At 46.3% G+C, this 26,648-nt stretch overlaps 1 protein-coding gene across 1 annotated transcript in view; it reads left to right on the forward strand.

Annotated features, from left to right (window-relative positions):
• B4GALNT4 (beta-1,4-N-acetyl-galactosaminyltransferase 4) overlaps positions 1 to 26,266 on the forward strand; it is a 910,917-nt gene extending 884,651 nt beyond the window's left edge. Inside the window, exon 20 of the mRNA XM_086956391.1 lies at positions 24,794 to 26,266. Within this exon, the coding sequence (XP_086812517.1) occupies positions 24,794 to 24,911 (118 nt within the window). The 3' untranslated portion in view covers positions 24,912 to 26,266. The remainder of the gene's footprint in view (positions 1 to 24,793) is intronic.
• The last annotated feature ends 382 nt before the right edge of the window (positions 26,267 to 26,648 follow it).

The following is a 26,648-nucleotide window of genomic DNA, read 5'->3' on the forward strand; positions in this document are numbered from 1 at the left end:
CTCTTCGGTGGGTACTATTAGTGGCTTCCAAAAAGGTAATGGATCATAGTGAGACTCACGCTGAGGTTCCGGGTCCTTAATGTTCAGTACAGCGCTTACTATGGCGTAATCAAAAAATGAAAGGTGCCCTCATTAGAGCAGATGAATACAATGTTGGTTGCGGTCTGCCTTCTTGGAGCATGTGTCGATATTATTGAACAGTATTAACTATCCACTCAAAGTGGTATGCGCATGTATGTGAATAAGTCTAACACTCCTACAGAAATGACAGGAATAATAAAAAATAACATCAGAAAGAGACAGTTAATTATAGATTCCTTACCTTAGACTTGATTCAGGGAATTATAAAAAATAGAAATTTCTTGGCAGTATCCTTGCGTGTTGGTAGGTAGCATTGATTGGCTCTGCATCAGTCGTTGGCGTTGTGTTTGCTGGGATGACGTTGTGGTGCCTATTTAGATGTCGCCCCTGCATGCTGACGTCAGTTCAGACTTCTATCGCGCGAGCCTAGCACAGATCCGGACAGATCAACACCTTTAGACATTTTTTGACTATGCTTTTTTCGACTTTTGTCAACTTTTTTTGATGCTTCGACTCCTGGTGCACAACAGATGTCCCATCGTCAGACCGGCTTCAAGCCCTGCAACGCTGTCACAGTCTAATGTCTGTGAGGGACCCGTGCCTCTGGTGCCTGGAGCGCTACCACGCTGCAAAGTTGTGCTCCAACTGCTGGGCCATGAACCCACAGTCTATGCGGGAACAGTCCCGAAAGCTCTTGGAGGCCCGTCAGTCGGCTCTGTGTCGTTCCCGTTCTCACTCGAGAGGAAGGTCTCAAAGTCGCAGAGTCTTCGGGTAAATCGAAGGACAAGAAGGTGAAGAAACATCAGCGTTCTGTGCCTTCTCCCCGTCGGTCGGCTGACTCAACACAGGACTCGGAGCATCGTAGCTCAAAGGCTTCAATTCGGTGCTTACTTCTGGGACGACTCTGTGCTTGCCTCCATTTCCGGGAGCTGGAGCGTCCCCTGCACAGCTCTGTGCATTTTACGAAGCCCTCCACTCTATCTTTGGGCAGCCTGACTCTGCCGACGCGCCTTCGGGCCTCGCGGAGACGGTTCGGCGTCCTGGGTCTCCGATAACAGCAGCTCTGGTGCCTGAGGACCCCTGAGGATCCAGGCCTAGATCCGGATCGACGCTGGTCAACCTTGCTTGACATTCCCCGGTGCTGATCCCGGCGACGACACCCCCAGCACCGGTCGTGCCCCGACCAATGCCATCCTCAACCTCACCCCCACCATGGAACTGGAGCCAGATCGACCTCCAATCCAACGCCGGAGGGTACGTTTGTTCCCCTTTTCATCCATGGTTTTCTCTATGGGCCAAAAAGTGGTGATGAGGATTGGGAGGGGTCACCTGACCCTTTAACAGACCCGCTTGAAGAGCCAGACTGGAGAGTGGACCTGGGTGACCCCAGTGGTCTGGACACTTCCCCAGACCTTGGCATACTTTCTCCCCCCATCGTGGCTACGGAGGAGGGGGTGTGTTTTGTTGTGGTGGTACGAAGGGCAGCTGAGGCACTGGCCTGGATCTCTTCCTGCAGTGGTGGTCAGGACTTACCTCCTGACAGAGGTGCATCAACATGCGGCAACCTCCTCCGAACCCCTTTTGCCGTTCAACAAAGCCCTCTCTGACGTTCTTCTGGGCACCTGGTCCAAGCCCAGCACAGGGACTCTTGTGGAATGGACAACTGCCCGCTGCCTCCACCCAGCTGTGGGCGACCCGGTTTTCCTCACTCAACGCCCTTCCCCAAGAGCTTGGTAGTCCAAGCCTCATCCTCCAAGGTCTCATTCCCTTCGACTCCCCCAGAGAGGGAATCCAAGAAGCTCGATCATCTTGGAAGGCAAGTTCTCTTTCTCAAGCTTGGTCACTACGTTCTGTGAATTGGGCCGATACTCCCATACCATCTGGGATACAGTTGCGCAGGTGCTGCCTTCAGGGCCCAGAGGAGGCCCGGGCCATTCTCTCACACTCAATGGCAGTTGGGAGAGAAGCAGCCAAATTCACAATAAGATGTGGACTGGGTACCACCTCCTCACTAGGCAGAACGATTGCCACCTCGGCAGTCCTATGGAGCTACACCTGGTTGAGGACGCCTGGCTTTTTGGGGGATGTCCGGTCAACTGCAGGTCATAGCACCGAAACAGCTCTCTTGGCTGTGGTGGAACATATTAGGAAGATGTTGGATCAGGGTCAGACGGCGGCACTGATCCTTTTAGATCTCAGTGCCGCCTTTGACACGGTGTCCCATCAGATTTTATTACATCGTCTGATGGAGGCTGGAGTCGGAGAGACGGCACTCGAGTGGTTCCGCTCTTTTCTTAAGGATCGAGGTTTTAAAGTGTCCACCCCTCCTTTTGTTTCTGCTTCACGTCCTATTCTTCAGGGTGTTCCCCAAGGTTCGGCTCTTAGCCCCACTTTATTTAATTTGTATGTTCAGCCTTTGGCGGAGGTAGCCCACAGTTTTGGTCTTTCCTTAGTGTCATACGCCGATGACACGCAACTGGCGGTGGCACTAAATGGAGACTCCAACATGGACGCCTCCACCTTCCAGTCAGCGTTAAAAGCTGTTTCTGGCTGGGTGGCGGACAACCGATTACAACTAAATGCCTCTAAGACCGAGGTCATTATTTTCGGTAAGGAAAGTGGTCTATGGGGAGATCAATGGTGGCCTACTGATCTTGGCCCTGTGCCTACCCCTGTGAGTGAAGTCAGAAACCTTGGGGTGTGGTTCGATGACAAGCTTTCATTTATTTCCCATACCAAACGCGTGGCTGGCGTATGTTTTGGTACTTTGCATGGTCTGAGACCCATTTTTAAATTTTTCGATGCTGAGACAAGACAGATTATGGTCCAGGCTCTGGTTCTTACCAGACTGGACTATGCCAATTCTCTGTTCTTGGGCTTAAATCAGGCCGAACTGTCCCGTCTTCAGAGGGTTCAGAACGCGGCTGCTAGGATGCTTGTCGGCCTCCCGAAATTTGTCTCAGCTCGCCAAACCATCCGGAATCTTCATTGGCTTCCGATTGAGCAAAGAGTTAAGTTTAAAGCCCTCTGCTTAACTTTTAAAATTCTCAACCTAGCCTCCCCTCCGATCCTTGCACAGACTATTCTGCACTATGCTCCTGCTAGAGCTCTCCGCTCTGTTGGACTGAACCTCGCCATAGTGCCCCGCTTTAAAAGGGCTAGAATGGGTGGACGCTCGTTTTCAGTGCTGGCGGCTGCCCTGTGGAATTCTCTCCCAGCTCCACTTCGCTCAATCCCAGATCTGTTTCTTTTTAGGAAGACCTTGAAGACTTTTCTCTTCTCTACAGTCTAGTCTGTTTCCCGTCTAGCCTTCTTACTCGTGTTGTGTTATTCAGATCTCCAAGCGCCGGGACGCCTCTTAGCTGCGGCATCCGTGCGCTATATAAAAAAAAATAGATAACATAACATAACATAACTTTGCTGGACATGCCCTTCGATGTCGGTTGCCTTTTTGGCGACAAAGCAGACTTGGCGCTGGAGCACTTTGAGGATTCTCAAGCTACAGCCAAATCCTTTGGCCTCTCAGCGTCGACCTGTCCACCTCAGTCTGCTTTTCACCCCTTTCGTGGCTACGGATGGGGCACCCCACCACGTCCGGCCCAGTCTAGCCACAGGTTCATGCTAGCTGCCCAGCCTCTGCGTGTCTGCGAATGTGGAACCCAGAGACCCACGTCTGGGAGCCAGCGGGTAGGCCAGTTCACCCTCCCCACCTCCTGCAGCGGCCTCCAAACCATCATAGTCCGACCTTTTAGGGCTACCAAAGGCCAGTGGGCGGCAGGATTCGCCATCACCTCCCCCACTGGCTAAACATCAGGTCAAACAGGTGGGTTTTGCAGATATGCCAAAGGGTATACTCCCTCCCCTTTGAGACTACCTCTCCCTCCATACCACTGTCTCTTGATCGCAAGTTGGAGGATCATTTGGCTCTGCTCCGCCAGGAAGTCTCAGCTCTGTTGGCCAAGGGAGCTATCAAGAGGTTTTCTACGCATAGTAGGTAGTGGTTGCTAGTTCAGTTACTTTCTGTTGCCCCAGAAGGCCTGTGTCCTGTGTCCTGTCCTAGACCTCAGGGCCCTCAACCGCTGCCTCTGGAAGGAGAAGTTCAAAATGCTAACCTTGGCTTAGGTCCTGTCTGCCCTCGACCCTGGAGATTGGATGGTGGTGCTGGACTTGAAGGATGCCTATTTTCACATCCCCATCCTGCCAGGCCACAGATGCTACCTGAGGGTTACGGTAGGCCACAAGCATTTTCAGTTCACAGTGCTTCCCTTTGGCCTTATCAGAGCCCCTCGAGTTTTTACGCAAGTGATGAAGGTGGTCGCAGCTCATCTGCGCAGATTAGGGGTTCCAGTCTTCCCCTATCTCAACGAATGGCTGTTGAAGGCTGGTTCGCCCCAGGCTGTTGTCTCCCACCTCCAGACTATAGCGGACTGCCTGCATTTGCTGGGGTTCACTAACACGCCAAAGTCACACCTGACTCCCTCTCAGACGCTCACTTTTTTCTGAGCTGTTCTGGACACGGTGCAGTTTCGGGCCTATCCTCCCGAGCTTTGAGTCTGGGATATTCGCCTCTGTTACCAATGTTTCAGCCTCTAACCTAGATTTTGGTTAGAATGACCCTGGAGCTGCTGGGCATCATGGCCTCCTGCATCCTGCTGGTAGATCAGGCCAAATGGCATATGCAGGCTCTGCAGTGGGACCTGAAGTTCCAGTGGGCACAGAATCAGGGGAATTTTTCCGAATACTTCCAGATCTCTGAGGGAACTGCGCAACAACTGCAGTGGTGGCTAACAAACCAAGCTTGGGTCAGAGGCATATCCCTCTCCCTTCCCCAAACAGATGGCACAGTGGTGACTGATGCGTCACTCCTGGGATGGGGTGACCATCTGGGGGGAGGCGGAGATCAGAGGCGTCTGGTCTCCGGAGGAGTCCGGGCTCCATATCAACCTTCTGGAGCTCCGGGCGGTCCGCCTGGCACTGAAGTCATTCCTTTCCTCTCTAAAGAGGAAGGTGATGCAGGTGTTCATGGATAATTCCACCGCCATGTGGTACTGAAACAAACAGGGCTGGGTGGGGTCGTTGACCCTATCTCAAGAGGCTGTTCGTCTATGGACATGGCTGGAACATCAGGGCATGACCCTGGTGGTTCTGTAGTGTAGTTCCTATTTCCCTAATAGGCTCTGTGCATTGGAATAATATACACTATAGTTTTGACATAGTACATTAACTTAATTACTTGTGTGTGCCAGGTAACTCAGAGGTCACTAGAAACTTTCTCGAATAAACAAGCAGGGATTAGTTTCTGACAACCGCATAAACATGACCACTTTGTTTCCCTTAGAGTCAGAACAATATCTTAAGGGTTGTGGAAACAATAGATAAACAATAGATAGCCACTGGTGCCTAGTAGATCACAAATGGCGTCTTTACTCGGAGGTGGTGCAAGGTCTCTTTCAGCTGTGGGGAGAGCCTTGGTTAGATCTGTTCACCACCGAAGAGAACACTCAATGTCAGCAATTCTGCCCGTTGGGAGTTTGCAAGGTGGCATTCGCTCAGCGACTCTTTTCGCCGCAAGTGGAACTGCGGCCTACTGTACGACTTTCCGCCTGTACCACTTCTGCCCAGAGTGCTGAAGAAGATCAAGCGTGACCGGACTCAAGTTATTCATTTGGTCTGGACTCTGCATGAAGAGTCTGGTACCCAGAGCTCCTGAGCATGGCCATCGATCCTCCATCAGACTGCCTCTTTGGGAGGATCTTCTGTCGCTGCAGCAGAGGAGAGTTTTTCACCCGAACATGTTCAGCCTCCACCACCTTGCATGGAGATTGAGGGGCGACAGTTGACAGCTTTTGACCTTCCACCCGAGGTCTGTAATGTCATCTTGGCAGCCAGGCGTCCCCCCACTAAAATGGTATACGCCTGTTGATGGAATAAATTTGTGGCATAGTGCACAGAAAAGGCTGTGGATCCCCTTCTTCAGAGGTTCTTTTGTATAAACTTTCTTTGACCCAGCAGGGCTCTGCCCTGGGCACGCTTAAAGGCTATCTTGCGGCCATCTCGGCTTTCCTTCGGCTACCAGATCAGTCATCTTTGTTCAAGTCCCCTATTGTAAATTGATTCTTTAAGGGCATTACTCATCTCTTTCCTCCATCTCCTTTCGTAATGCCCCAATGGGACTTGAACCTTGTCTTAACTTATCTTATGTGCGCTCCCTTCGAGCCTCTTCACAACTGTCCACTTAGGCTCCTCACTCTGAAGACATCTTTCCTTGTTGCCATCACCTCTGCTCCCAAGGTGAATGAGCTTCAAGCTCTTTCTTCTAAGCCCCCTGTATTCTCTATGCATCCGGACAAAGTGGTGCTTAGAACGAGACCGTTGTTCCTTCCAAAAGTTGTTACGCCTTTCCACATTGGACAAACCATTACTTTGTCCACCTTTTTCCCACCTTCTATTTTGACAGCACAAAAGATTGCCGGGTGGATGATCAACTCTTCGTTGGCTATGTTGGTGCCAAGTTGGGCTGTTCAAAAGCGTACCATCTCAGCTTAATGGCGAGGAATAATTGAAACATTAATCTATGAAAATCATAATGTTAAATAACACAGTGCTTTGCCCAGCTCTAAATGAGGCAGTGTAACCGAGAGTTGAATGGACGGACTTCTGCCAATTTTCAGTGGATGCCCCATTTCCGAAAAGCTCTAAATAACCCCATTGGGGATGGTCAACTGGTCCTTGTGTGTGATATCTTTGTGTGGATGTGTTTGTGCTAGAGAAAGGCATCATCTCATTTCCTGGATAGCAAAGCAATAATACAGTGCATTGTTTTATATAGCACTAAAAGGTACTTGGGTAGAAATGCTCACTGTAAGAACATGGCTTTAGAAGTAGTGGGGACAACAGCCTTGTATTGATGGGATATCAAGGGAACGTAGTCTAACCATGAATTTCATGTTAATCTTCAGAGCTCAACTCCCCGAAGAAACTTCACAATTGTAAAAGTCAGGACTGAGGCTCATCTTAAGCAAAAAGCTTTTGAAGCATCGCCTGTCCCACTGTATACTCTGCTTAGGACTGTATATCAAAGCAGCAATGCCTGATGAAGGGATATGTTCTCACAATAGCCACTCTGCAGATGCCTTTCAAGAGTACTGCATCGAAAGCAGTGGTTATTACTGTCATGCCTTGGATAGAGTGAGATCTCACCTCAAGAAATAATTGTAAGCCCCTCTCTACACAAGATGAGTGATTCAGGAATCAATACGTCTTACCAATCCTTGCTTTGAGAGGGCATTGCTTGTGTTTTTGACTTGGCCAAATGTTGCAAAGAGCTGTTGTTCAGACTGACAGTCATTAATCTTACCCAAGTAGAATGTTAAGCATCTTTGAATGTGGGAATATTTTAGGTTATTGATTAGAATTTTTAGAGTTTCATCACATATTTGTAGAATGTCCTGAAGTGCAGTCTTTAATAATTATGAGCATCTATGCCAAATGGCCTGATTCAGCAGCATTAAGGATACCATTTTTAGTCATCCACAAAATATTTACTTGAAATGTTTTTTTAGGTATTGCTTTTACATCACCTAAATAAAATCTCTGAAATGCATACTGTGTCTCTTGATAAATCTTACTTTGGCAAGGCAAGGTTGATTTTAGAAGTTGTATTAATCTCCTATTAAAAGTATTTGTTTTTTATGTGAAAATCAATTTCTGTAGACTTTCTTTCCTAATGCTGTAACTCTTAATACCCAGTTATTTTATATTGCCTTTCATCTGGACTTCCACTATTTCTAAGCTCTGTAAAAACAGGTGTGACTATTCATTTAATGATAGTCATTTACTGACCTTTGGAAGAATCGATGGCTGATTCAGCCTTGCTAGGATTTGAATTTATGACTTTCTGATCTTCACTTATTTTACTAGCAATTCACTGAACCATCCTGCTGTGCTGTCTTCGCATCTCTGATAATAAAAGAGCAGTACTTGATCATGTTGATTCTACCAAAGCATTCACAGAAATAGGAATTCAGTGTTGATTATATTTCTGATATCAGTGAGAAAGGTGCCTGAAGAGACCAAGAGCCTGATGTAGAAAGCACGTCTGTCCTTGCAAATCCTGCAGTTCGCAAAATCTCGGGATTTGAGACAGTAAAGGGGCTTTTTACTAGCTACTAAACCCATTTGCTCACAAAAGGACATAGGAAAGGGGTTTTGCGATTCCTTCTATTTTATAATTAGGAGGGGAGATTTAAGAGGCATATTGTGAGGAATTGGGGCTGCACACCTGATCGCCAATGCCAATCCTAAAACGTCCTCCCTAAGATACTCTGGGATCAAATATGAACCTGTTCCCAAGTATATAACCAAATGGGAAAAGAGTGGTAAGGGAGGGCAACAGAAGATTCGGACAGTTGCTGACAAGAGCTAGAGTCTCTGGTTCACAGCTGAAGAGGTGATGATCAAGGCATTTTTTCAAAAGGCACAAATAGGCATGCTTTACAGGCCGTCGTGCTGCAAAACATATCAGGCCATCAGAGTAGATCTTGAAAAGACCACTACCCCCAATGATATTAAATAAACAGTCCTTTGAGGTCTTACCTGCGTCTTCATAGGTACAACCACTGTGCGAATTGGTGCAACAAGTGAGAACCTAAAAACACAGAAGGAGTTGCCAGGCAGACTGTCTAGTCCTTACTGTGCCTTTATAAACCTTGAATCAGCCCTGAGCTAATTTCTCCTTGACCTTTGTGTCTCCTGTGTTCTCCCCCTGTATTATACCCCAGACTCCAAAGGCCTGTCGTGCACCTTCTCCATAGACGTGTTGCTGTACAGTTTTTCCTTCCTGCTGCTCGTTACTGATAACTCTTTTCTCTGTCTTTCGGAAGAATGTAGATGAATATGTTGTGACAGAACATTAACTGATAGGTGCGCAACAATGCTTTGCGCCTGCAATTGCGGTTCAAACCATTATTTGATGACAACACACTAGTAGAGGTGGTATCCGAATCACAGAGGAGGAGCATTAGAAATCGTGTTGGTTTGCCTGGAAGGATGGAACTGGCAGTGGTCCCAGGGCACGACGGAAGGAAAATTGCACGCTCCCTTGATGTCTTCCCAATGGGAAACTTTGGAAACTTTTTTTTAAAGCAGCCCATGTTCGCTTAATGAACATGGGCTACTTTAAAAAAGGAAACTTTCCAGTTTGCAAATGCGAAAAAAGGATGGAAGAATGGTGTCCCATGTAGGATACCAACCCTGCGATCCCTTGTGAATGGACATTTTCCTGCACTAACTCTCAGTAGACAGCATTGCAAAATGACAAGCAGGTTGCATAACGTCAGCGCACAATTTGCACCCTCTATTTCATCTGTCTTTTCAGACATCAGGACCCTGGTGACTTCTCAGTGACCACACTCCGCACCAGGGCAAAAGTGTGTTAGTGTCACTTTTTAATTATGATCAAAGTACATTCTTCCGCATCGGTGGCCAATGTGCTCTATAATATGATAGTCCCAAAGGAGCAGATGGTAGTACAAAGCATACTCTCCAATTAATAACACATAGCTATACCCTGATCAGTGTATAGGTTCAAAATGGCAAATTCACATTATGCTAACTCCAGAAATGGATTATTGGAAGCTGCAAATATCTATACAGCACAAAGATTTTTCTGATTTTTTTTAGCTCTTGGTTACAGTTCGATTTAGCTGTTTGCTGGAGACGCATAGAGATGGTTTTGAGTTAGCCATTGATAATGATTGAAAGGCTTTGTTGCCTATCTTCTTTTTGTATCTCGTTGGCTATAAGTGCTCCTGATTCGATGGCCTGTTCTCTTGTTTGTCCCACCCAGGAACGTTTTGGTGTCACAGTGTTTTGATTGGATGCTGTGTTCTTCATTTGATTGGATGTTCTCCTTTTTCAGTGAAAGGGAGGCGTTGGCTATCTGACATTAATGACTATATGTTGTGTCGTTGGTAAAAAGACACCAGGAGCCAGGATGTATTCTTAAGTCTTCTTTAATAAGTCATCAGTTAAGGTAACAACATCTCTGTACTCCAGCCAGCCTAGTGTGGTACCAGCCCCACCAGGAGCAGCCTCCCCAGCTGCTCAGCCCATCTTCAACTGCCACATTCACCTCACTCAGTCACCCAGGCATTCCACGCATCACAATCACACCAAGATTCTAAAAGCAAGACACACTCTGGCTGAGCAGCTATAAACATAGGGAGTTCAGAGATCAGATTGAAAAAGACCGAAAAAGACCTATCGCAAAATATTATTTTTTAAAAAAGGTAATCGTTATGAACAATATATAAAGGAAACTTACGAAATGTTCGGAAGCTCATTGTTTTTAAACACATGAAGGTCTTAATCTCTCTTCCATGGATATTTTTACAGGATGGATTCTGCTAATAGTAAACACAGTTTTTGAGTTGTTTACCCTTATCTTGCCAGAAGGCCCCATGGGATGGTATCATTTAGGCCTTGGGTGTCTGTTTTCAGCTTATACACCCAACGTTGTTCTTTGTTCAGGAGGTGCTGTTCCAAATTGTCCTGTCCGTACAGTCTTTCAAGAATTACCCATTTCATATTGTTGGGCGTATGATTACATTCAATGAAGTGGGATATCATTTTTGTTGTAATTCTCTTCCGTCTGATATTACTTCTGTGTTGAACTATCCTGGTGCTCGCTTTTCTAGTTGTCATTCCAATGTAGTGCAGTTGACAGTTGCAGGTTATCATATATACTACTCCAGAAGTATTACAATTCGTGAAGTCCTTCAGTTCCCAAGTCATATTGTTATTGAATGTTATTCTTTTTGTGGCTTTTGTCAAATGACAGACGCTACAGTCGCCACAAGGGTAATGTCCTGTGGGCACTGTACTGATAGTTCTTTGTTTCGGGTTTTTGTTTTCTTCTTGTGGACGGGTGTGGACTAGATGGTCTTTCAGATTTTTACTTCTTTTATGGCTGAACATTGGTTTTGGTATGTCCAGACTCCCACAGTTCAGAGTGCGCCAATGTTTTCTGACAATATTTGTTACCATGTTAGAGGCAATGTTGTAGGTAGTAATGCAAATAGGTATCTTTTCACAGTTCTCTTTGGCGATCTTTGGCTCCAATAGTGCTTCCCTATTGTTATTAGCAGCTCGTTTTTTTGCTTTTTTCACCAGATGTGCTGGGTAATGTCTATCCAGTAGTTTTTTCGTAAGGTCACTCGCTTGTTGGTTGAAATCCTCTTTAGAACTACAATTTCGTCTCAGTCTCAAAAACTGGCCAAAGGGTAAGTTCTCTTTTAAATGTCTCGGATGAAAACTATCGAACACTAACAGGCAATTTCTTGCAGTTGGTTTAAAGTGCGTCGTAGTGCTGAGAGACAATCCATTAACCATGATGTTTAAATCCAGAAACACTAATTCTGACCTACTCATAGTGTGAGTGAATTTGAGAAAAGGGTCTTGTTGGTTTAGCCAACCCAAGAATTCTTGTGCCTCTATCTCCGTACCTTCCAAGATGAGAAGGACATCATCGATATACCTTTTCCAAAGGCTCACGTGATGTTTGTGAGGGTTTGAAGCATTGAGAATTTTCCATTTTTCCAGGTGGTGAACGTATAACCCTGCTACGCTCGGCGCAAAAGTACTTCCCATGCTAGTGCCATGGGACTGTCGGAATAGGGTGTCTTCGAAACGAAAGAAGTTTTCCGTTAAGGCCAGGCGGCAACATTCCAAAACGACATGGCGTGGTGTCTGATACTCCCAGTCTGCTTCAAATAAAACATCTTCCAGTATCTGTAAGGTGTCGGCATGGGGTAAGCTAGTATAAAGACTTTCCACGTCTAATCCAATCAGAATATTCTTTGTTGGGTCAAATGGTAAGTCTCTCAAAACTGTAAGGACCGATTTTGTGTCCTGTAGATAGGTCTCAGTGGCTTGAATCAGTGGTCTTAGGAAAGCATCGGCATACTTGGATAGGGGTACTAATATTGATCCTATGCCCGATACTATCGGTCTGCCAGGAGGGTGTGTTATGGATTTATGGATTTTTGGTGTCGTGTAAAAGTAAGGGGTTATTGGGTTTTTGGTTTCCAAAAAATCCGCTTCTTTTTTCGTTAGCCAGTTATTGGCGGTAGCTTCTTCTGTTAGATAGGCTATCTCCCTTCTGAGACGATTGGTAGGGTCTTCTGTAATTTTTACATAGTTCCTTTGGTCCGCTAGTAGGTCAAGACAGACTTGCCGGTAGGTGGATGTATTCTGCAGCACTTTCGCTCCACCCTTATCATCTGGCTTTATTGTAATTTCCTTTTGGGATGACAGTTTCTTCAGAGCTTCGTGTTCTACTTTGCTCAAGTTGTGGAAAACTTTAATAGTTTTGGGGTCAATTTCTGCAATTTCCTTCATCACAGCCTTTTCGAATGTTAAAACCTCCACTGGGAGGTTAGCACTTGGAGGGATAAACGTAGACTTTTTATGAAGACCAGTGTCAGTACTGGGTAGGTTGGTTGAGGGTTTGTTATCAAAGAAAACTTGTAGTTTGATCTTTCTTATGAATTCATTCATCTCTTGGGCTAAGAGGAACTTGTCCATAGTAGGGGTGGGGACAAAGCCTAGCCCTTTCTCCAAAACCTTTTTTTCGATATCTGTAATCTCGATATCTGATAGATTAACTACTAGGCTGGTGGTTTGCTCGTTGTCGGTTGATCTACCGGTCCCATACTCCTGGTGTGGCTTCTGGATGTTTCTATTGGTTGGGCCCATTGGACCTGTTGGGTTTTTCTTGTCTTTCCTCTTTGTTGGCCCCTGCCTCTCGATAAAAAAGGCTGCTGTTGTTGTTGTTGGTCTTGTCTTTGTGAATTTCCCCAAAAATTCTGAGCTTGATGAGGATATTGAGGGGGGAAATTTGGTGGTCCATAAAAGAATTGGTGAGGTGGTGGTGGGCCATAAGGAGGCGGGCCAAAATACCCTTGCCAGTTCGGATTGTATCCGCCTCTGTTTCTAAAGTATCCTCCTCTTGGGCGTCTGGTTTTGTTGCGACCATAATTCTCACTATTGTTGGAATTATCTGATCCTGTATCAGAATTGTCTGAATCCGTATTGTATCCTGGATTTCTATTGGGGGGAATATAGTCATCTTTTGTATATGGATACATTTTCTCCCGTGAGAAGTTCTTCAGATCTTTTTTAAATTTAATGGTTTTTGTATCTTTTAGACTTATCTCAAAGTCAGCCATTTGTTTATTCAGTTCATCCAATCGTTTTTTTAGGTCGGTAACGTCCTGGAAGGTTTTTAATTGTACTTCAATTTTTATGGCTTCCACTTTCATCTCCTCTCCTAATCTTGCTGCAGTTTTTATTATTAGGACCAACCAGTCTCTGGTGCAGTGCCAGGAGATTAATGACCAATCAATTTTGAATTGTTTATCCTGTTGGAAAATAAAGGGCTCATTCCTTACTATTAGTCCCCTTGGTGCCGTGTTTGACCTCAAATATTGTGCCATCATTACACCATGTATCAAAGTTTTTACTTGATTTCTCTTAAGTTCCGTTAGTTCATCCCAAACTTGATTAAAGCCATCTGAATCCCTATGTATATTGTCTGGAAAATCTCCTATTGATGCCATAACTCTTTCGATTTCTTCCTCTGAGAATGTTAGGCCCGTAATTTCTGCCATTGTCCCCACACCACGCCAGGAGGTGTGGTCTTGAATCCAAAAGAATAATAATAGTAACCAAACTCCCACGGCTTGCGCCGAGAATCATGAAATACTAAACAGGGGGAGGTAGAGGGAGAGATCAGCCAGGTTCGCCCTCCACGGCAATACTTATTCAAAAAAAGATCTGAAAAATTCAGATCCAGAGAACCTGGCTAACTTCTGGAACATGACACCTTAAGGTCTGTTTCAGAAACAGGGAAAGAAAACTTTTTCTTTATAGTCCCCTCACTCACCGGAGTTTCCTCACGGTGACATGCTTCATCATTGGGGCTTCTCAACCCAGCTGCGGGTTGAGGCGTGCTGCGACTATCGCGATTGCGAAGGAGCACTTTTATCTGAAGACTATGTGTCGTGTAATGTGAGAGAAAGGGGAAAATGAAGTGGAGTGAAAGAAACTAAAAATATCCTACTAGTGGGCTAAACTAACTTTATTCAGGCCCTTAGTGGATATATTAAAAATGGGGTGATTTACTAGGAAGACTGGCTCTATTATGGAACACAGTGCCTAGTAAGCGTGTCAACTAGTTTCGAGCTGTACCCCACAGCTCTTCTTCAGGACTACAACAGGGTCCAGCCCTGTGAGTACCACTCCAAAACAAAAAACAGAAAGTGAAAGGTATGCCTATATTAATATTTGAATATACATACTCTTTTCTTTGCAATTCATTGGTAAATCTGTGAAGAAAAAATACTTCCAATGTTAATGGTACAATATCCATTTATCCAATGATGTTATCAGAAATCAAGAATAGCATTTTCCATTAACATGGTGTCTCAATGAACTCCTTAGTGATAGTGTATGTTCACCTTCACCCATTCCACACACACATTTTTCAAAAACCGAGTGGTCCCCATATCTAAAGGAGCACCCTACGTGCATTATCTGTGGCTATGTTTTAAAGTAAACAACACACTTGTGGCATGGTCTGTGGGTCCAACACATAACAAAACGGACAGAACAAACATAAAGAGGAAAAATTCATACTTTTTAAAAGGTTTCACTGAACCTCATGGTCAATCGCGGGAAGGGCATATATCCCCGTAATTACCTAGTGGTAGAATAATTAGAAACAGTTATAGGTTCCAAAATGTTTGAATATCGGAGCCACACGCGCTTCGAAAAACGCGTGGTGATTGTCACTTTTCTATTCAAATAACTAGGGTAGATCTTACTTGTTACGAGGTGTTGTCTCGGCGGTAAACCTACTCGGCTCCCCTTTGAGACCGGCGATCGCTTTCTCATGCTGGGAGAAGTGAGTATTAAACTTCCCCAGTGCTCGTCTTGCTTCCGGGTATGGAGCTAGACCACGCATGTAATTCAAAGATGGCCGCTCGTATTGGAATCAGACGGCAGCCATCTTTGAATTATCGGGTTGAATATCCGATCGGTATAGTATTATATGGGCATCTAAGGAATGTTGGAGATTGAACTTATATACATAAAAGGGGTTGTAAAACTGATTGTCACAGTTGGTACACATCCTGATGTTATGATCTAAGCTAGGTGGCAAAACAGATATTATAATGAATGCCAGCTAGTCTTAGTAACCATTAAGTAGAATGGGGAGCATCACTAACCTTTGTGTATTAGGCAGATCTATGTATGGTGATGCTAAACTTCTTGTTATTTTATTATGCAGTAAGAGCTACTCATTTCTAGGAATGAGGTAATTCTAGCTTTTGGGGCTTGTGTTGATTCAAAACCAGATTGATACTGTATTAAAAAATTATTTTTAAATAAACATAGGGAGTTCAGAGATCAGATTGAAAAAGACCGAAAAAGACCTATCGCAAAATATTATTTTTTAAAAAAGGTAATCGTTATGAACAATATATAAAGGAAACTTACGAAATGTTCGGAAGCTCATTGTTTTTAAACACATGAAGGTCTTAATCTCTCTTCCATGGATATTTTTACAGGATGGATTCTGCTAATAGTAAACACAGTTTTTGAGTTGTTTACCCTTAACTTGCCAGAAGGCCCCATGGGATGGTATCATTTAGGCCTTGGGTGTCTGTTTTCAGCTTATACACCCAACGTTGTTCTTTGTTCAGGAGGCGCTGTTCCAAATTGTCCTGTCCGTACAGTCTTTCAAGAATTACCCATTTCATTTCGTTGGGCGTATGATTACATTCAATGAAGTGGGATATCATTTTTGTTGTAATTCTCTTCCGTCTGATATTACTTCTGTGTTCAACTATCCTGGTGCTCGCTTTTCTAGTTGTCATTCCAATGTAGTGCAGTTGACAGTTGCAGGTTATCATATATACTACTCCAGAAGTATTACAATTCGTGAAGTCCTTCAGTTCCCAAGTCATATTGTTATTGAATGTTATTCTTTTTGTGGCTTTTGTCAAATGACAGACGCTACAGTCGCCACAAGGGTAATGTCCTGTGGGCACTGTACTGATAGTGTCCCTTCTATGGACAGCCCCAACAAGCAGTGTCACCACCAACTGACTGTGATGGGACCACGGCACCGTCAGCGCGAATATCACGTCACCCCTCCCGATCACCACCACCAGTCCCTGTTGCCCGGACTACCAAAACAACCCGGACTCCACCCCTTTCTCTTTCCCTGCAGGAACCAGTACCAACGCGGGACACAGCGGAAGGGCATCTCCGCGACCCCGGAAGTCCCTCCCCCTTTCCGGAGGCGGATCACAGAAAAGCCGGAAGCACCGACAACACAGCGTTCAAGCAGGAAGACTCGTGGCAGGAGACGGCGTGCGAAGAACCCCCGGAGAAGAGAGGCGATCCCGAACCAGGAGACGAGGTCTGGACGGAGGACTGGTGGAGTCCAGAGGACGACGCTGGAGAGCGGCCGCAACTCAAGGACGGAGTTGCGGCGGGCCAAGAACCACCGTCCGGGAGCTGAGCCTATTACTACCTCAAGGATCAACCCCGACTACAGTCAAGACCAACAGCTGTCCCTGGAAGTTCAACACAGGAAGACTCCTCACCTCGGACCCGGAACTTGCAATCCTTTGGAACTCTCTTTTCCCTTGTACCCTACCCTCGAAACACTGTACAATAATAAACACCGGCTACGAGATAGCCCACTACATACGGCCTCCACGCTTGTTATTCCGGTCCGCTCTCCCCACCCGCCCACAAGTGGTGTCAGAAGTGGGATTAACCGGAAGCATGGAGGCAGCAGTACAGAAATTAGCGGACTCCCAGGAACAACTCGGAAAAATTATGGAGTTGTTCTTGAAGACGGCCGAAGAAGACCGTGGGCAGCTGCACGATGTCCTGATGAGTCAGGGAACCGCTCAGGACCAGGCTTTGGGGAAGCTCACTGACGTCTTAGGCCAACAGCGACCCACCACTTCCCTTCCTTCGGTGGTTCTCCAAAAATATGTTCCAGGAGAAGATCCGGATTTCTTTTTTACTAATTTTGAACGGCTTGCCCAAGCCGCTGCCTGGCCTCCCGACCGCTGGGGTCATTATCTGGGTCCTTTACTGACTGGTGAATTACAGGCAGCATTCCAACAGGCTAATGTACAAGGACTGACCCCCTATACGGACATCAAGACCTGTATCCTTGAAAGATTAGGTATCGATGATGAGACCTATCGGGTGCGGCTCCGCCAAGCAAAAGAGGGACCACAGGAGACACCAAGAGCCCTCTCATTCAGGATTAAAGATCTGGCCGACCGGTGGTTGAAGTCCTCGACCGCCACTAAGGAAGAAATACTCTCTAAGATTTATTTGGAGCAGTTTCTGGCTTCACTCCATCCTGCCACCCAAAAGTGGGTCCGTCAGCATGCACGTCTAACACTAGACAATGCAATCAAAATTGCCAGCGCGTACAGTCGCGCCCAGGACTTGCAGAAGCCCAAGGAAGATCATAGTCACCGAGCACAAGCCCATGGCCAACCCCGAGGCCCCCGTCCTTTCCTGGCCAGGAAACCAGATCCTCCCCCGTTGTTCCCTTACCCAGTGATGTCCAGACCCCCACCGCCTGGTCCCCAGTGCTACCATTGTGGAGGTTACGGACACATCGCCCGGGTTTGTCCACAAAAAGAAGAGCCGATGGAGGTGGGAATGGCCCGAAACTATGTGTGTCTCTCCTCAGGGTCTTCTCCTCCCGCTTTTCGTCGCCCCGTACGAATAGACGGACATCCGGTATCGGCCCTTGCAGACACGGGATGCAGACAGAGTGTACTCAGACCCCAAGAGCTACCCCACCCGGTAGGACCAATAACCGGTACAGTGGCCATTCAGTGTGTACACGGAGACACAAAGATTTACCCGACGGCCAAGGTTCAAGTGCAACACTCCCTGGATCCTGGAAGTACCCTGAATGTCGGGCTTGTTCCTGCCTTCCCTAAACAGGTTATCTTGGGCAGTGATTATCCTGGTCTTCCTCGCCTTCTTCAGGACACCACCACCAGCTTAGAGAAATGGTGGTCTGAAGCCCCGTTTTCCGGCAGCCCTCCAGTAGTCGGAACATCCCCCATTCGGGTACCCAAGACAAAAACTCAAAAGAAAAAGGAGAAAGGGAACTATTCTACAGCCTTCCCGGTAAGGGTAGAGGAACATCCCTGGGAAGTCGACCAGGAATTCCGGGCTGCTCAGCAGGAAGACCCCGTTTTGCAGGAAGCCTGGGGAAGGGCCCTGGACCACGAAGATCCATTGCATGTAGGTCCCTACTTTTATAAAAAGAACGGTCTATTGTACAGAAAAGGGGGACCACAACAACCGTCCCAGTTAATAATCCCAGGACCCTTCCGCGACAAAGTATTGTTTCTCGCTCACAGCCATCTGCTCGGGGGCCACTTTAGCGATGAAAAGACAGGTCAGTCCATCCTAGAAAAGTTCTATTGGCCAGGCATCCATCAGCAAGTCAAACAGTACTGTCGGGCCTGCCCCATTTGTCAAAAGAACAGCCGGTATCGACCTCCTAGAGTCCCTCTTCAACCCCTACCTCTGATAGACATCCCCTTCAGTAGGGTAGGGATGGATATTATAGGCCCCATGCTCCCATCCCGAAGCGGTTGTCGGTACGCGTTAGTTCTAGTGGACTACGCCACCCGCTTCCCTGAAGCCATACCGCTCCGCCAGCCTACCAGCCAGAATATTGCTAAAGCTTTAATATCCATCTTTTCTCGGGTAGGATTTCCTAGGGAAATACTAACTGACCAGGGAACCCCCTTTGTCTCCTCCCTCATGAAGCAGGTATGCTCCCAATTAGGCGTGAAACAAATTAGGACATCCGCTTATCACCCCCAAACTGACGGCCTTGTGGAGCGATATAACGCCACTTTGAAAACCACCTTAAAAAAACTCCTGGCCTTGGAGAGCAAGAGATGGGAGGAAATGCTGCCCCTAGCCCTCTTTGCCATCCGCTGCAAGGTCCAAAGTAGCACCGGTTTTTCCCCGTATGAACTTCTGTATGGCAGACCCCCTCGGACCCTCCTGGATATGGCCAAAGAGGCCTGGGAGGCGGAACCCGACCGTACCTGACCTCTGCCTGCGTACGTACAGAACCTCAGAACACATCTGGGGCAAATAAGAGACATTGTACGCCAGAATCTGGTAGCAGCCCAAGCCAAACAAAAACAACAATATGACAAGGGTACAAAACCTCGTTCCTTTGTTCCTGGTCAACTGGTCCTCCTCTTAATGCCCTCTTCCGACCACAAACTGCTGGGGCAGTGGCAAGGTCCCTTTCCGGTCCTGAGACAGGTCACGCCCGTGACCTATGAAATCGAGCTCGACCCTGTCCGTCGAACCAGACAGATATTCCATGTAAATCTACTGAAAGAATGGGTGGGACCCCGGCCTGTCCTCCTGAACAGCCGTCCAGAACAGGAACTCTCCTATGAGGTCTGTATAGACTCAGAACTCGGGGATCAACAGAAACAGGAACTTCGGTCCACCCTTCAACCCTTGCAGCAGGTATTCTCCTCCTCTCCTGGCCTCACCTCAGTAGTCGAGCATGCCATCATCACGGAACCCGGGAAGACGGTCCGTCAGCGGCCTTATCGACTCCCTGAGGCTCGACGACCCATTATCAGGGACGAGGTAGCCCAGATGCTCCACATGGGGATCATCGAACCTTCCAGTAGCGATTGGAACTCACCGATTGTGTTAGTCCCAAAACCGGACGGATCAGTCCGTTTTTGTATCGATTTCAGAGAGGTCAATAAAATCTCCTCCTTTGATACATACCCTTTACCCCGGGTTGATGAAATGATTGAGCGTATAGGTAGGGCCAAGTTCATCAGTACGCTCGACCTTTGTAAAGGATATTGGCAGATTCCCTTACGGCCTGAAGACAAGAAGAAGACGGCCTTCTCCACCCCGAAGGCCTATATCAATTCACGCTGATGCCCTTTGGGCTTCACGGGGCCCCAGCCACCTTTCAGCGGGCCATGAATTTGGTGTTACGGCCCCATGTTCCTTATGCCGGGGCTTATCTGGATGACATAATCATCTATAGTGATGATTGGGACCAGCACTTATGTCACCTGAGAAAGGTAATACACTCCCTGGGGTCCTATAGGTTCACGATCAACCCCTTGAAAACCACCTTGGCTGCTCAGACCGTGAAGTATTTGGGTTACCTGTTGGGGGAAGGGCTGATCCGCCCTCAAAACAACAAAATCACCGCTATCCACTCCATTCCTTTTCCCCAGACCCAGAAAGAGCTACGAGCCTTCTTAGGCCTTTTAGGGTATTATAGACGCATTATCCCCCGGTTTTCCCAGATAGCAGCCCCCCTCACAGACCTATTAAAGAAAACCATAAAAACCGAAGAGGCCCTGAGACAACCACACCCCTCCTTGTTGGATGCCTTCCAACACTTGAAAGACATCCTACTGTCGAGTCCCGTTCTCATCAGCCCAGACTACTCACAGCCATTTATACTCCAGACCGACGCTTCCGAGCAGGGGCTAGGGGCTGTCCTGTCACAGAAAGATCCCAATGGAGACGAACGGCCCATCCTTTTCTTAAGTCGAAAATTGTTTCCCCGGGAGAGAAACTACGCTGTAGTGGAGAAGGAGGCCCTAGCCATCAAATGGGTGGTGGACAGCCTCCGCTACTATCTCGAAGGCAGAGAATTCATGCTGTACACAGACCATGCCCCGCTGGAATGGATGGCCCGTAACAAGGGACACAACGAAAGAGTCCTTCGTTGGTTCCTTTCCCTACAGCCCTTCAGGTTCAGGACTCTTCACAGGAAGGGCGCAGATCAAGCCAATGCTGACTATCTTTCTCGATATCCTTGCCAGCTTACCCGATCAAGAAAGACAGCAAGGGGAAGGGGATGTGATGGGACCACGGCACCGTCAGCGCGGATATCACGTCACCCCTCCCGATCACCACCACCAGTCCCTGTTGCCCGGACTACCAAAACAACCCGGACTCCACCCCTTTCTCTTTCCCTGCAGGAACCAGTACCAACGCGGGACACAGCGGAAGGGCATCTCCGCGACCCCGGAAGTCCCTCCCCCTTTCCGGAGGCGGATCACAGAAAAGCCGGAAGCACCGACAACACAGCGTTCAAGCAGGAAGACTCGTGGCAGGAGACGGCGTGCGAAGAACCCCCGGAGAAGAGAGGCGATCCCGAACCAGGAGACGAGGTCTGGACGGAGGACTGGTGGAGTCCAGAGGAGGACGCTGGAGAGCGGCCGCAACTCAAGGACGGAGTTGCGGCGGGCCAAGAACCACCGTCCGGGAGCTGAGCCTATTACTACCTCAAGGATCAACCCCGACTACAGTCAAGACCAACAGCTGTCCCTGGAAGTTCAACACAGGAAGACTCCTCACCTCGGACCCGGAACTTGCAATCCTTTGGAACTCTCTTTTCCCTTGTACCCTACCCTCGAAACACTGTACAATAATAAACACCGGCTACGAGATAGCCCACTACATACGGCCTCCACGCTTGTTATTCCGGTCCGCTCCCCCCACCCGCCCACACTGACACTACAGCCTGGGAATACTATAGCGACTGTGAGTTGGAGGAGTGGCACAGCTACAATCGATTTTGCGTGTTCCAGCCACAGAGATCTACAGTGAGTTGGTGGAGTAGTTAAACTGCAACCTTCCCTGGAGTTCCAGCCTCTTGGTAAAGTACAAGAATGACTGTGAGTTGGATGGGTAGTGTCGCTACAACCAGGTGTTGGTGGACCAGCCACATCACACTAATGTGTGAAGAGTGCCTTGTAAATAAAGTGACTGTAAAGAGCTCAAGGCACAATTTTTGTGATGTCCAGTATAAAAAAAGACCAGATGGTGGAGTCACATTCACAGTGCTCTACAGAGCTTATGGTGTATTTACAGTCAAGAGACTAATTTGGGTTGTGTAGTTACTAAGAACAAGAACTTGTCACCTAACAGCTTCATTGATAACACTTAGGGTTAGCTGCACAGAGAAAGTTTGATTTTAAAACCTCAGTGACATTGACATTTATTTTCAAAAAAGTGCTGTTTCTAAGTTTACCAGGCATCACAGCTTAATGTATTTCGTGAGTTGGAGGGACAGTTTTTACTGTTGTTGGTGTTTCACCCTCATCCTTAAGCTTGGTGAAAGAATGACAGCAATTTGAACTATGTGCCAATTTGGGAAGTTCCTGCTTATTTATTCGTGGGTCAACCGCCATTTCTGGGCGCTTCAGGGAATAAGCCATGCTTCATGTCCACATAAATAGCAACCTCCTCCAACCTCTGTTCTAATTTTAAGTAGGGAAAGTCGTTAATTTCCCCAGCGGCAGGAAAGCGATCTCATGTCTGAGTGATTTAAATGTACCTGTCTTAGGCGAGGAGGTTTGCCGGATGCTCCAACTGCTTCTTGTTGAAATGCGCTGTCCGAAGCTGTGTGGTGACGGTTGGTTTCTGCCGCCTGCACTGTGCTTGCTTGTGTCCGTTGAAGGAGATCTTCCTCCACCCTTAGCAGCAAGCAAATGATGACGTCGTAGAATGTACATGGGGATTCAGCGAAGCAGCTTAGCGTCATTTGTGCGTCAACTCTCGTCTTTGCAGCAGAGAAAGTAAAGTAGGACTGCTGGAAGAGGGGGGCTGTGGTGGACAGGCTTTGTGGAGAAGCGACGTTGCAGTGAGGAAGAAAGCTGGTAGTTCAATACAGTAAGGATGTGTTTGCATTTTGACATTTAGCAGCACATAGCAAACAAAGTGCACAGCGCGTCTTTGGGAGAAACTGTGGTGTTTTAATTACAGCAATAAGAAAATTCAATTCAAAAATAGTCGTGGCTGTATCAAGCTTTTCTCGTAGAAGTGGAGTTGTGCTATTTAAGTGTGAAGTCGTGTTTCCATGCACATTTTATTTCTCTGCTTTATGTTACACTGGCATCTAGTGACATTTGGCAGTCCTGGACTTGGAATGAAGATCTTCATGTACATCGTAGGAAATGTATTTTATGCATTTTAGGTTGTTCTTTTCTTGGTCTTCTGTAAACATTTTGGTAACACTAGTCATGTCTGTTCAAGTTCTATTAGTCATTACACATCGTACTGTTTGGTATAACTTTGGGTGTAGGTTCACTTGTCACAACATTATTGTTTACACTGCAATGGGTCTTGCAATTTTGGTTTGTGCTGTTTTGTTTTCTCTTTTACAGGGAAAGTGATATTAACTACAACTCGGGTGAGACTTCGCTCACCGGTGTGTTCCAGAGTGCTCATTGTTTTGAGTTTAAAGGCAGTAGTGTAAATTCTATTTAGATTTTATGGTGTTTTCTTACAGCCTTTTAATACATGGGTCATCTCCCATGTTGCATCTTTAGTCTGTTCCCATTTTGTATGTTTTTAAAGGGAAAGTGTGTACTCCTACGCGGAGTTCGTTGTGGGATCCCTTACATAGTTGTGCACAGTACCTTTTTGGTTGGAAATATGGGTGACGACCCATTTGTTTGGTTTTCCCTACTTTTGGGTCTTTGTTCTAGGTAATTTTACATTTAGCACTATTCTTTGTTATGCTTTTTGGTTCATAGTGCTTTACGGTACGGAGTATATGACTAAAAAATGCAATGTTCTATGAATTAATAATTCTCTTTTGAAAGGGGATGGGGGATTTTGCAATTATTGTGTATTTTCATAACCATCCTTTCTTTCAGAATGTTTTTCTCTTCTGATGTATATTTGTCATCGCTGCATCTTAGACATTAGAAATTCGTTCTATTATTGATTTTGTGCTATTATTAATTTTCACCTACTTTTATGAGATCATCTTCTTTGAGAATAGTAATGTTATTGTATTGCATGGTATTTGTTTTCTTTTGTTTAAAGAAAAAGAGGTAATGTTATATCCTACATAATTATTTACCATGTATTCCAGTCTTGCTGCCACTAGCTGCTCAGCCAGAGTGTGTCTTGCTTTTAGAATCTTGGTGTGACTGTGATGCGTGGAATGGCTGGGTGACTGAGTGGGGTGAATGTGGCAGTTGAAGATGGGCTGAGCAGCTGGGGAGGCTGCTCCTGGTGGGGCTGGTACCACACTAGGCTGGCTGGAGTACAGAGATGTTGTTACCTTAACTGATGACTTATTAAACAAGACCTAAGAATACATCCTGGCTCCTGGTGTCTTTTCCACTAACGACACAACATTATTTTCTGAGCAGCTAGTGGCAGCAAGACTGGAATACATGGTAAATAATTATGTAGGATATAACACTATACTTGCTTCTCTGTTTTAGCAAGAGGCCTTTTGGATTAAAGCAGCTCATTGACCGCTATCAGTCCAGGTTCAACATGGCTAACAGACATTCATATTGACAACGCCAATATCTCTTGTATTCCAGCGGACTATTGGCTTTGCCAATGCTTGTTTCACTGCTGCATTGATATCCGACCTAAGAACTGCGCTAGAGCAGCAGAACCATTGGGCGTGGAATGCAGCAATACATCATCTTTAGGCTTGCTCCTGTGTTTCGGTATTTTGCAGTGACTAGTTACAATGTGCTGCTGTTCTCACAAATCTTTCAGTACCAGATTGAAACTGATGTTACATTTTTGCCCTTTTTTCTAGGGTTCTTCAGAGTGGACTAGAAGTGGAACGACTTCGTCTCAGGAACTTTTACCATTACTATCATTCCAAGAGGGGCATGTGGAACACTCGGAACAAGAAAGCAACACCTAAAGCGTAAGGTGTGTAGGCGTCAGTGACAACTGCTGTCGGAGTGGACTCTGCTGCACATGTCCAGGACAGGCACCACCATGATCTGAGCAAGCCAAGTGTGCCTATGACCAGTTCAGGGGCCACAGCTGTTGGAGGTGGCAGGAAGCTTCCCAGGCAGTTTAGGGGTTACAGCTATCTGAGCTACTCACATGTACCCACTACCATTTCAGAGAATGTAGTTGCTGGAATTGCCATCATGTGCTCAGTACCAGTGCGGTCTAAGCTGGCCACACCTGCCCAAGACCCATGTGATAGACTGCATCTGTCTGACTTGCTCACAAGCCTGAGAACGTTTTGGTGGTTGTAGTCGTACGAGCTGGAAGAGGTGTAAATGGGGCTATAAAGTCACCACAACTGCCCGAGCTGGCCAGACATTCACATTTACAGGAATTTGAGTATTTTCATAGCGTGGAAAGGACTCTCTCTGCACCATGGGCACCATCCCTAAGTGCAAGAAATAATGGATATTTCTATTCTGCTGTAGCAGCTTCGTAGAGGACTGTTTAGAACCAAAACTGAGAGGCGTGATTTTTACATGGACACTGTTCCTATTTTCTGCTTTTTTTGTATGGTTCCTGTAGACAAGGGACTTGCAAATATCACTGTCTCTTGTGCTGTAGAGGCAACCTCTCCATTTTAATTACTTATAGTGCCGGAATCACAGCTTTCACCTTTCTAAGATTCATGCAGTCAGTCAAATTTGGAAGAGGTGACCAGGAATTGAAAGATTTCCCTCTCCCACCAAAGGGTTTAAATGTGTTATCTGAAATGTAGGCCTATGGCAGGGGTGCATTCTCTAGGGATTCTAAGCTGATGTTTGGTGCTCATCCTAGCTAAATAGCTTCTTTCTGTGTTGCTTCTAAATTTAGCTGTGAGGCAGACCTCTGCCACAGGAACCTTCATTCCTTAACTCAAGTCTATCCTTAATTAGAAAATAGATGAAGAGATTGCTCTTTGGTGGGGGAATTGGATGGAAAATGTCAACTGCTCCAGTAGATCTGGCCTTAAAAGACGGGTGGTGGGCCTATATAAAGCATAGGAAGTCTAGGCCTTTGAACAGCATCAAATCTATATAAAACAGACACTTCTGTTATGGAGCAACACAGGGCATCATGTGCAAACAGTGTACATTTGAATGTACAAGATTCATGAAGCATGACATTAAAATATGATCGTTCCATACATATTTATTTATAATGACAGTGATGGAGCACCTCATATAATCTGTCATCTCAAGCTAGAATGCATTTAATTACAGCAACACAAGCTTATACTGTTATTCAGTAATAAGTAGGGCCTGTCAACCATCACTTACGTGAAAGAGTCTCGAGAAGTGGTTTAAGTTCACTCAAAAAACAACAATGTAAGCTCTAGTACATGAGAAGGACAATGTTTTGTTGTGCCGCAACAACTGATCAAAGAGCAGCAGGTAGCTGTTATTTTTTGGGTACCAAAATGGGAGTGTGAATACATATAATTTTTCAAACTATGACCTTTTTTCCCAGTCTTTCAGTGGTCATTGCCAAGGGTAATAGTTTGCGGGTAGGTTCCAGTCTGTTTCTCCTTTATACTGTCCTTTATCCCTTGGGGAGATGGTTGTCTTGTTTCAACACGAATTGCTTAATATCTGGTGAGAGAGGTTTGGATGTATGCGGGGCGTGACATCTGCTGCCTTAGTTCAATCTTTCAAGTGCCATCTCATATG

Source organism: Lissotriton vulgaris, chromosome 2_1 (genome assembly GCF_964263255.1).
Source record: "Lissotriton vulgaris chromosome 2_1, aLisVul1.2, whole genome shotgun sequence".
NCBI classification, from domain to species: Eukaryota; Metazoa; Chordata; class Amphibia; order Caudata; family Salamandridae; genus Lissotriton; species Lissotriton vulgaris.